The following is a 12,335-nucleotide window of genomic DNA, read 5'->3' on the forward strand; positions in this document are numbered from 1 at the left end:
AGTGTGCCTCATTTCCCAACCATGTGATTTGCTGTGCCTTCACTTTTCTTTTAATGTTTGTTGTTTCTGGTGGTGTGAAAGAGCAGTGTAATGCTGGGAATGAAAACCACGTCCCCATTCTGCCAATAGCTATAAGCCGCCCAGACTAGGAGTCTGACCAGAGAGCTACAATAAACTAAGATGAATAACAACCAATTTGCTGCCAACACATTCTAAGAATAACTGAACACTAATTTTTGAGGTATATTCTGTGCTGCTGTCATAATAATAAAAACAAAATTGAAGAACTGATCTGTTTTTCATTATCAACTAACCAGCGTTGACAGGAAACGACTTGCAGTAGGGCTTTGAATAAATATGCTTCAATAATAACAGACAAAGTTGTAAATATCAGACATGACAATTAATATAAAAATGCTAATATGAAAACAACATTATCATTAATGTTATCATATTTCCATATAGAGTATATATTTATGTTTACATAGTTATCAGATATGGTAAATGCATTAAATGCCTATATTTATATTGGTATTTCTAAATCCCATGTATCATCTTACTGTATATCATTAGTAGTATAGTGTATCACATTATCAATTGGCCTATCCTGAGTATACCAGAGGACCTATAGGGAAATGTAAAGGAGATAGTCTATGGTCCATTACTGAAAAATACAAAACATAAACATTATCTAGTTAGTTGAATCTATTACTGACGGGATTCCGAGAAAGCTGCTTCTTAGTTAAAGCATGTTGCAATAACAATTCAGTCAATGGTTAGGTCAACTTCTCTGGTATTGGCAGCAGCAAATCATACTCTACTCTGTCTCCTTTACTTATGTTTTTATCTTGTGACTGCCTTGTGATCTTTTTAGGATGTGAGCCTACTCTCACAGATGTATTTGTATAACTCCCCCCATTTGTCTCAAGATTGGCTCATTTGTCGAGGCTGTGTTCCAACATATTCCTGAAAAGTTCATCTGACCGTGTAGGTGTGCCTTGGAGATATTAACCAGTCCATTTCCTGGTTTAAATTACTTAATGCCAATATAATCAAATCCACAGCCCTTATCTTTAAAGCGATTAAAGTACACATTGTAAAGTAAAGCTTGGGAAAAGATTAATTTAGAATTTTGATATCCTTGGACAAGATAGATGAATAACACGTTTCAATCTGATAAGGAAACCCGATATAATACTGTCCTGGATATATGTAATAATTTGATGCAGAGAAAGATACAAAAAAATGTCAACATGGCCAAATGTTGTAATAATTCCCTCATACATTTATATTGAATTGAGTGAAAGCTGAGTCCTGTCAGGGCGAAGCAGCAGACATACGGTACTGTCAGGCTGCCACACATGCACATACACACACATGCACACACACACACACACACACACACACACACACACACACACACACACTCACACACACAGAAAGAGAGAGGGGGAGAGAGAGAGGGAGCAGCAAAGAGATGAGAGCTTTACCTTCTGTTTGGGTTCACATCTGGCTAAGAGAACCCCTGTCAGATAAAGACAGTCAAATTGAGAGTGCAAACCTCTGAATATGTCTGACCCAAACAAAGTTTGAGCAAGGTGAAGGCTTCTGCCAAGTCACGCAAAGTTAGTCTTAGCAGATAATTTGTAACATGCTCAATATGTAAACACATTTTTGACTCAAGGCTGTGTATTCCCAGCAGGCTAGAGGGAGTTTGCAGCCAACGGGAGCTAGCTAGTCCTGTATCAAACATGGCTGACACAAGCGATCTTCATATAGCTCTGGAATAGGCCATTGCTTACAATGTCGCCCAAATGGGAGTGGTGATATTGAGCTATGTGGTTCTTTCTTCATGAAGAGGTTATTGACCAAAGAAAACGCATGCATATTCAATTATCATACATCATCCATCTAGTCTTCAAGTAGGCTATTTCAACAGACCATACAAAATCCTTGGGTTACTCCCTTGGCTTTTACTACAGTCTGCTGGACTGTAATAAAAGCCAAGTCTAGTCTGACTCAACGGATGTAGGTTTTGGGGATAAGCCTTGTCATTCATTTATAACTGTCCAATCAATGGCGGAGATTCATGTGGCTGGCCAATCAGTGGCGATGGGAGATTCTCCCAGACTACGTGAAACAATAACCTGGCAAACGCTCTGCCAAAGACGATTGTGATTGGTTTAAAGAAATACAGCGTTTTCTTCCTTTCCTTCCTTTGCTTTCTTATCCCCAAATGGCCGAGTCCAGCCAGACCTTTCTCCAGTGCTGGCACAGCATAAACAAAGTGTGGAGGTAGGTCTGGCTGTGCGAGACTCGCTACTAACCAACAAAGAACAAGAGCAAAACGTCACAAGGACAAAACGCTCCCCACGTACACAATGCAGGAGCCTTCTGATCTTATGGCAAAAATATCCAGCGTATGCTGACTATTCTATTGGATACTGTATGTTCAACACTTTGATTTGAAGACGCAGTCACAGAGGCAGACTACTGATCTCATTGCAAAACATTCCGCCTATGCTGAATAATCGATTGAATATGTTCAACACTTTGATTCAAAGAGACAGTCACAGCGGCAGACGATGGTACGAACTCTGCATCACTGGCAAGAGGCCGCTGACATCAATGTGGCGAAGCAAACGCTACACTTGTAAAAGTCAGGCGGAGAACGATTTACAACAACCCAGTGCAACAGTTTAAGTGCAGCAGTAGTAAGTTTGCGCTTGTGGCAAAAGCATGAACACACCAGGCCACGTGTCCTTTTAATACCAACAGCATGTGCAGAGTCTGGAGGAGACCGGGGAGAGGCAGGGGGGATATGCGCGGAGGCAGGCGAAGATGGGGGGGGGGTAGAGGGAAGGGAAAGGCCGAGGACAAGAGGCAGGGGTGAATGGAGGCGCGCGGGGAGAAGGCAGGTATGAAGGCCAGGCTGAGGCTGAGGGAGCCTGCTGGAGTTAGGAGGCTGAAGGAGCCAGATGGAGGCAGGGGGAGACCGGGGAGGCCCGAGGAGGCCCAGGCAGCTGAACTTGATACATTTCAGGGCCGTGAACCGTTCTTTCCCCAGAGAAGGCGCGCGGTTGCGCAACCTGGGGGAACTCTGTCTATGCAGCCTTCTGCAGCACAGAGCCCCCGGAGCACCAGAACATTCCAGAAGAGAGACGGGAGACCCCAGACCTCCAGCAGCTCACTACGATTTCACACTTGCTCTGATGGCAAATCAAAACCACACAACTGAGAGATAATCAGTTACATACACGCAAATCATGCAAAACCTCTGCCGAGAGGCTGAAGATGACCATCCAAGCAAAGTCCAACAAGTGTACAGTAAACATACTGTCCCCCCACCCTTGATGTATGGTTCTTTGTGGTAATGAAGGAGAGGAAACATGACATTTTCTTCATGAATATGAATATATGAAATGTTTTAAGTGTTATTCATTTTATGCACATGGTATTTAACTCTTGGAGCTCTAGAATCAGTGTGAAAAGTAGAAGGGCCCTTAGCCCTTTCTTCCAATTGTGGACATCCAAAAAAACGACTCTCCCCAATTGTCCAGCAACGATGCAATGTGCACCAGTCAGTTTTTTGCTTCCGTCGTGGCAACATGAAACAGATGCAGTTATGCTGTTCCTGCAATTGTGAAGCTAAATCAAATGATTCAGTGTAGTACATTTCATCAAGTGGGGGACAATGAGAAGTCAATGGGCCTCATTCACCAACATCTTCCAGTTTGTACACCACAGTATTTGTTTGCACCTGTGTTCTCATAATGATGTTGATCCCCAATGTGTCATAAATTGATGATTAGCCCCACTGTGTCATAAATTGAAAACAAGTGCCAGTTCTAATGAATTGGTGTGAAGAAAAATGCCCTGCCAATCCCATAAAAGTGCATGAGTTGGGCACATCCTCAGTATGAATACTGCCCACCCACGCCATCGAATCACTAGCTTTTCAGTGGCGTAACTGGCTAAAGAAGTGATTTGCTAAGTGCGTTGACAAGTCAAAGGAGCCAAGACTGAACCCAGTGTGGGCAAGTGAGGGTGGAAGCGATTCTACTGACGAGCAACACAGTGAAACTTGTGACACAGGAATTGAAAAGAAAACTTGAGACAGAAGTCAAAAACAACCAAACAAAAATCTAAAGAGCGGTTGATGATTGAGGTCCAATGGTTTCAGTGTGACACGTGCAGAAACCCCCGCACACATTCACATTTTAAATAAAGTTTGATTTGATTTCGAGTAACAGGACTCACCGCACGCAGACTCCCTCCCGCTGTCCTCAACTGCGCCCCCTAGTGGTTTCAGCCAGTCCAGGTTCCAGCTCCGCCATGAGAACAGGTTGGGCTTTATACCTGGACACACGGAATACACCGTCATACCCCTGAGAGACACCGTACCTACCTCACAATAATACACCTCTTGGTTACCTGATACCCAGAGAGTGATCATGTCTGCCAAGTCTCTCTTGAAGTTATCATCCAGTCGTTCCACTGATTTCGTAAACGCTCCATAAAATGCTGTGTAGACCGCCTGGGCCAGGCAGTCTGCGTATACCTGAGACACACACACATATTTATAGTACATTTCAAATGGGGATCAGTTGGGGTATCGTTAAGACAAACTACACTTTGACATGTTGAAGAATTGTATAGGACCACCTTAAATAACTTATCCTTCAGATCCATCTGGACTTTCATCAGCAGGGAGACGAAAGCCCCAGCGATGCGGTCAAACAGAAGGTTCTCCTCCTCTATGTTGGGCTGAAGAAGAGGAAATTGCATCCATTTTGGTTATGGTAATATGTGGATATCCAGATAATGATTAGTATAATTCTGAGAGTAACATGAATGACTGGTGAGAAAGCAGAGACCCCCCCCCTCACACTGGGTACTATTGCACAGTATGAGGGGTTCCCGTTAGATAAAATAAGCTACTTTAATAATCCCTGTGGGGGACATTGGGGGTTTCAGCAGTAGAAAATGTAAAGCAGCAGTGGGATAAAGAGTACAGTGGGATAGATAAGAGAATCTACAAAGATAATAGACATAATATATACAATTAAATTACAAGAAAATGTACAAGAAAATTACAAGAAATATAGATATACAGTATGCATAAATATAGGATATATACATACATACATACATACATACATACATACACACATACATACATACATACATACATACATACATACATACATACATACAGTCTGTATAGATATATATAATGAGCTGCAAGAATGTTTCTGTATAGAGACTTTAGTCACACAGGAAGAGCAGCCCTCTTGACCAGGATGAATAAGGTCAGAATCACCTTAAACGTGTGAAGGAAAAACCACCAGAAGGTGTCTTTTAGCACTGCCACAGAGAGGTCCGAGATGAAGAATGGCCTCCAGATCGTGAGGAAGCCCGGCTGGCGGGGGGGGCGGACGTGGGAAGATTAATACACACTATCATCTTACAGGATCACATGTCTATAACAAATTGCAACTTACTAGTCTCAATACAATAAAAGACTGGCACATAGGATACATGTGGTAGATTCATCATGGGTGACTGGAATGCAGGATTCCATGCACTGAAAAAGGCCACATTACATACACACATGTGCTTGACGTGCAAGTCTGCATGCGATCCTTTCTCTTTTAGAAAAAGTGTGACAGCTCAGGTATCTTTGAAACTTGTCTGTTTCACATTACTCTGACCACATCTGGCTTTCCAAGATGATGACTGGATATTAGTATTTGCAGTAATAAATAAACCTTGCTTACCCTGAAATTTTAGGGGGCCAAGCACGAAAGTGCGAGGCACCCTATTGTAATTGGTAGTATTATTATTATTCATCCGCCATGGAAGTCTATGGCAGCCCCTCTAACCGATTGGTTGCTTTTTACGAAACTTTGCACAATGGTAGAGGGTAATGCGAAGAGGCCATGTAACAAGTCTTACATCGACTGGCCAAAGGGGGGTGCTGCAACAAACGTTGCAAATTTTGTCATATCTCATGCCTAGTTTCAGCTATAGTCATCTAACTTTGCACACATATGCCTTTCCTCATGACGAACAAATTTGCCCCAAGAACCCATAACTTCCGGTTATGTATATTTTCTGGCATTTACATTTTTTTGAAAAACGCTTAAAATCTATTTCCTCCTAGGAAGTTTAGCCATAGCCAATCTCCATAAAGCTCGGTACACACAATCTAGGGACCAATATCTAAAGTTCCATCTCGGCCAAAGTTTGAAAACTTTAAAAAAGAGCCACTATTGGCCAATGAAGATTGCAGAGGGCGTGGCGTTTCACATGAAGATGTATAACGGTTGGATGGAAAACCGTTTACCTTTGTAAACATATCAACACGCATAACCGGAGGCTAACCCTCCATTATTGACCCAATCAAACAAAATGGGGGTGCTGGAGAGCTCATTTCCGTTTAGGCCTAACCGCCATGCCGATTTTTACAAAACTTTGTACAGTGATGCAAGGGCATGCCCAGTGGTGACTGTAGAAAGATGACGTTGATTGGCCACAGGGTGGCGCTATAAAAAGCAAAAATGCATAAAAGTGACTAAAATGCAATCGATTGCAGTAGGGCCCCCCATGGCTCATGGGGTTCATATTTCTTGTATGAGTAGGGCATGGCATGCTCTAACACTTTCTAATTGGACAAACAATTGCCAGATTCAATTTTGATGTTGATATACGCGTTTTTGTGCCAATTCACCCCTATCGCACTTTCCATTTTCAATGACCACATACTATAATAGCTCAAATATGGCTATGGCATGTTTCGCTTGTTGCCTTGCTGCGTTTGGCCCCCGTTATTGCTGCTTGCAGCTATAATATTTTTTTGTTGTTGTTGTTGAGGAGCCAACATTTGAGAAAGGTCAGTTGTGAAACTTGGAATTTGTTAATATAACAGGACTATAACAAGCGTCTGTTTCTCAGATTGGGATGATTGGTAGCAGAGCCTGCCAGAGAATTCCCATGTGTTGGGTGGGAGCATTACACTGATGTCAAAGACTGCTGTCAAAGACTGACAAAAACCTTTGCATTCACACAGTCTTCTTCTGAGTAGAAGGTATGGAGTGAAAACAGGGCGGCCGTAAGTAGGTATTACCCAAAAGCGAATGACCATTAGCAGAATATCTCTGACTCCCCATAGTGAACTATATTCACCGGAGTTCACCGCTGACCTAAGTTGAAGCAATGCAGTAAACAATGACAGGTTCACTGCTCCATAAAAACTCATCCATCTGACAAGATGCCGACAGGCCTTAGGCCTGAGGTAGTTCCAACATCGCAATCTGATTGGTTAATGGCCACAATATACCACGGGCAAAGCCTTAGGCCCCAGTATCAAGGTCCTTTCAGAAAGTTAGTTTTAACTCTTCAACCTCTCATGTTGTTTCATCATATTCACCATAGTTAACACATTATTATACAACAGGTAGTTCCAACCTTGCAATCTGATTGGTTAAGAGCCGTTGTATATGCCACAATATACCACGGGCAAAGCCTCTTTATCGTTCTATGTAAAATATTACTGTGGCAATTATTACTGCCTGTAAGAACGTTAGTTCCATTGCGTAACCGTCTGTTGGTTACATTGCGGTTTCTCCTAAAGAAAAATTGAAACATTCAATGTACATTTTGAGTTGTTCTATCCACCCTGTAGCTTACCACTCTGGTTTATCGTCACCACTTTTGCAACTCACAGTTGCACAGCAAAGGTAGGCTACACTTCGTTCATGGCAGCTAGGTTGATCAGGAGTATTAGTTTGGTTGCTAGGGCTCATTGTTTGCCACTTTGAAACTACATAGCAACGAGATAGTTTTATGAACTACCTTTGGCCGAGTTCAGTAAAATCGATACACTTAATAGTCGGTATTCATCCCATAAATGTTTCCCGATTACGTAACCGTTGTATAAAAGTAATAACTCACTCGAGGGTACTCGATATACCACGGATTGTGCTGTGGTCATAGGCACGAGGCGCAGTGTAGTACCACACCCTCTCATTAGTTATTGAGTTGGAGTTATGGAGTTATTGCTTCAATCACCATCTCTGGATTAACTTTGAGGTTATGCTACAGGTACAGACACATACATTGAAGCTTTGCGCCTCTGAGACGCGGTCCAAGTGTTCCAAGGTATCAGGATGACCAGGGATATCAGTGACCTCTACTTCATCGAATCCTGGATAGTCATAGTCCTAAAAAAAAAATATATATATATCTATCAAAAATACAGTGTCTGTATGATCAATCTGTAGACATGTAATTTCAATGTCATCATTATGTTATTTATATACTGTAACACCATTCATACAAATCAATGTAGCACATAACGCTTTACATAAAAGTAGATGGATAAAAACATGAATCATACAGACACAGTGAAAACAGATTTAAAAGAAACAATAAAAGTGAAAGCATTAAAAATTAAAATATAGTGTAAAATAGAATTAAAACTATAAAAGCAGAATGCAAATTAAGAACACTAAGATATTAAAACAAGTAAAACGACGTGGTAAAAGCAATGTTAAAAAGGTGTGTTTTAAGATTACCACAGGTTCATGTACTGACGTGGTATACGAGGATAGAGCAACTGTCTTCTTCATCATGTAATATATATATATATATATATATATATATATATATATATATACAAAAACATATGGCGACTCACCCTGATGTCCAGACTTCGTGACACGATGTCACTCTGCAAGAAACATAATAGTATTAAATGCTTTTTATACTTTTTTACAATAGCAATTATACCATTTAGTATACTAGCGTCACTCTCACTGACAAAACTCGCAATTACCTGTTCTTTCATTATTCTCTGTGCTTTTTCCATATATACAGTATCTGGAGTAGATAATGATTAAAAAAAAAAACGTATTAAAATAAAATACCGTATATGATATCAAGATATTATTACAGCACAACGCATCAAACATTTACTAGGCTACTTACACTTGTTGGCATCAAACACAGGCTCAGGCTCTTGACTCTGGGCTTGGGACATTGTGGATTCATGCCGTTTTATTTTGGACCAGAGCGTCTCAATGCTCTCGGCGAAGGTAACTGGCATATCCAAGGGCACATACACTTTGAAATAATCAAATATCTCTCTTGATGAACTGAAACTGAAGTGTGAGGATAGCTCTAAATGTTCTTCAAAAGTCACCGGCCACTCAACCTGAAAGAAGTTTGTAAAGTGAGTTAATGTTAGCTCTAGCATAGCAGAAAAAGAAAATAGAAAGATAGAAAACTGTCAGTCAACCATGGATGTATGCAGTCGACAGACAGGCTTGACTAACACTAAATCAGTGAGCAAGCTACTGTGGCTACCATTTAGCCCCATGTCTCACCAGTGCTTGATGCCGAAGATATTTTTCCAAACTGTTAATAAGTTCCTCGCCGTCTTCTAAGTCTTTAGCCATGTTTTATTTTCCAGCTAACCTTAATCCAGATGATGCTGAAGTGTTGTTTCTGTCAGAACATCCTACACGTGTTGGGTTACTAGGCAACAGCTGTGCTTGCTGTGAGAGAGGTGATCCGGTTGGTCGTGAACACATCCGGTTGGTCGTGAACACATCCGGATCCGGTTGGTCGGGAACACATCCGGTTGGTCGTGAACACATCCGGCGTAGGAAAACAAGCCGCATGTTGGTCGGTCTGTTTCCTCCATGGTCTGTGCATCACTTTGCTTCAAAAAGCGGATCTTGTGAAAAAGCTGAAACATAATCACCCAAGGCAACGTGGGCAGTGAAATAGAGGCTTATGACATCATTTTGAGGTAAGGGGCTACAACGTGATAGTTTAGCTTAGCTCGCTGATAGCTGATTTTAGCTAGTGCTATCTCGTCACTTGCCCTTTCATACTTTAATTCATACAGCAAGTTATTTCAAGCTGCTACCTACTTACCTGCGGCAGCCTTTTCAAAAATCTCTAGCTATATAACTTAGTGGTTAGCTGGCTACATTCTTAATGATTGAGACATTGCTCACGTAATTAATATCGCTTTGTTGCCATTTACTTTAACCAAGATGTCAGAACCAGAAGTTTTAACAAGTCCATCCTGCATGGATGTGTCTGAATCAACGAAACGATGCAAGAGCGTGGATGAGGCTCAGTGTCCCAGCTGCCCTGACAACTCCCAGACAGTTCCCTGCAATCCGTCTGTCAAACGGGAGTCTCCAGAGCCACCTCTTCGGGATCTGAGGCTGGCATCCCACGCTGTGCTGGAGAAAGCGCAAGAGAGGGGCAGGGTGAAGTGCTCTAAGTGTGGGGGATCAAGAATGTTCTTCTGCTACACATGCTGTTCATTAGTCGGTGTCAGCCAGGAAGAAATACCCTCCATCAAGGTCAGTGAGAGGTTGGGATTCACTTGATGCGCTTAAACATAACCCTTCAGCCGTGATGGGCTGCACAAAGCACGGTGTCTCCCACACTGAGAGAGCTGGGCTACACGTGTCATGGGTGTCTTATATGTTGTGTCGTGCATCGTATTGCTTGTTGTGTTACTGTTGTTATAGAATACAGCTTACGTCTGCATCTGAGCAGCTAGTGAGCTTTGAAGCCCATCTGCCATACATGTTGTTTCAGTTGCCAGTGAAGATAGACATCATCAAACACCCCAATGAGGTGGATGGCAAGAGCACCGCCATCCACGCCAAGATCCTCGCCCCGGATGATGTCACCATATACACTTACCCCTGCATACCTGAATTTGAAGATGAAAGGCACAAAGTTAGTTCACGTGTCCTTGATATAACCTAAGTGCATGCGCTACATAAACACTCAGCATGTGTTGAGGAGGATGAATGCGACCTTGCTATTACCCCCCCCCCCCCTCCTCTCTCTCTCTCTTTCTCCCCCTCCCCCTCCCAGGTGGTGTTGGTGTTCCCTGGTCCTGGATCAGTCTCTATGGAGGACATGAGGCAGCGTTTAGGCCACATGGCTGACATGAGGTCAGCCGACTCCCCTGAGGAGCCCTGCCCAAAGAGGCTGAGAGGGGAGGGAACGCCAGGGGCCACACACAGCGCCGAGGATCCCGGGTTAAGGGCCCCACATGCAGCCGAGGGACCTGGGTCAGGGGCTTGCCCCCTTCACAGGGTGGTCTTCATTGACAGCACGTGGAATCAGACCAGCAGGATCATCACAGATGAGAGGCTGCAGGGTAATTATGACAGGCTGCTTCAAAAGGGGCTTGGAGCGCTTTATATTGTATCGGAGAAACTTGCGTCATCCGTGCAGCACAGCAGTCACTACTGTGCTCTACATTTGGGGCGAGCTTCATTGCTGTATAATGTGTCATTCTCCTCTCTCCAGCCCTGTTACGTGTGGAACTGAAGACCAGGAAGACATGTTTTTGGCGCCACCAGAAGGGATCGCCTGACACTTACCTGGCAACCATCGAGGCTATCTACTACTTCCTGAAAGACTACCATGAGCAGTGTCTGTCTCAGGAGTACATCGGAGAGTACGACAACCTGCTCTTCTTCTACTCCTACTTGCACACACTCATCACCAAGTCGAAGATCTCAGCGGGAAAACTCTGAGCCTGAGGAGAGAGTGCAGCCGTTAGAGGAGTGGCAAAAACAGGCCGAAGAATGAATGCAAATGTAGCTTCGGTTCTGGGCCTCCACTAGGGACTTCAGCCATTTGAAAGAAATCTCTTCAAACCTGAGGCTATGTTTACACTAATATGGTTTCCTTTCAAAACACATCACCTTCGCTACCTAGCCTCGCCTCCACACTACTCCACCGTTTTTTGAACCCCAAAAGCGGAGACTTGGACCACCGGATTGCGTTGTAATGTGAACAGGCATTAACAGAGACTTTTGAAAGTGATATAAAACATTATTTGAATGTATAAGCGTACTGTATAGTATGCATGTGTTTCATGGACGTTGTTGTGAAGTGGCCAGGTAGTGTTTGCCATCTCGAAATTGAGTGGTGAAATAAAATATTCTCTGTTTGAGTGACAGTGTGGGAAAGAGAGGTAGATCTTACATTAGGTATTCAACAAGACCTTTAATGCAGTACATTTCCACCTTAGTCTAAGCAAATACATCTCTGGTCTTATTTTTCACCATTGCTGTACTTCCTCCGTAGTATTTTCTGCAACTTGGATGTACAGTTGCAACAATCTGTCGCACGTTGGCAAGGAACGGCAAAGCCAATCAGCGCGATATTGGGTTAGGCAGGCCGGAATCGCAGTCAAATACATTGATTGCCTTGACACTGATTGCCTAGACACCAACAGACTACAGTGATCGTTTTCGCCTTTGTTAAACAAAACCATAAACAAA

At 42.8% G+C, this 12,335-nt stretch overlaps 1 protein-coding gene across 1 annotated transcript; it reads left to right on the forward strand.

The window, feature by feature from the left end:
* The first annotated feature begins 9,679 nt into the window (after positions 1-9,679).
* On the forward strand, positions 9,680-11,938 carry dtwd1 (DTW domain containing 1). Its single transcript, XM_084437539.1, has 5 exons — positions 9,680-9,817; positions 10,068-10,385; positions 10,627-10,770; positions 10,912-11,200; positions 11,353-11,938. Exons 2-5 carry the CDS (start codon positions 10,068-10,070, stop codon positions 11,580-11,582), a joined length of 981 nt encoding a protein of 326 aa, XP_084293665.1. The 5' UTR covers positions 9,680-9,817; the 3' UTR covers positions 11,583-11,938.
* The last annotated feature ends 397 nt before the right edge of the window (positions 11,939-12,335 follow it).

The sequence above is a fragment of the Borostomias antarcticus genome, assembly GCF_949987555.1.
Source record: "Borostomias antarcticus genome assembly, chromosome: 4".
In the NCBI taxonomy this organism is placed as follows: Eukaryota; Metazoa; Chordata; class Actinopteri; order Stomiiformes; family Stomiidae; genus Borostomias; species Borostomias antarcticus.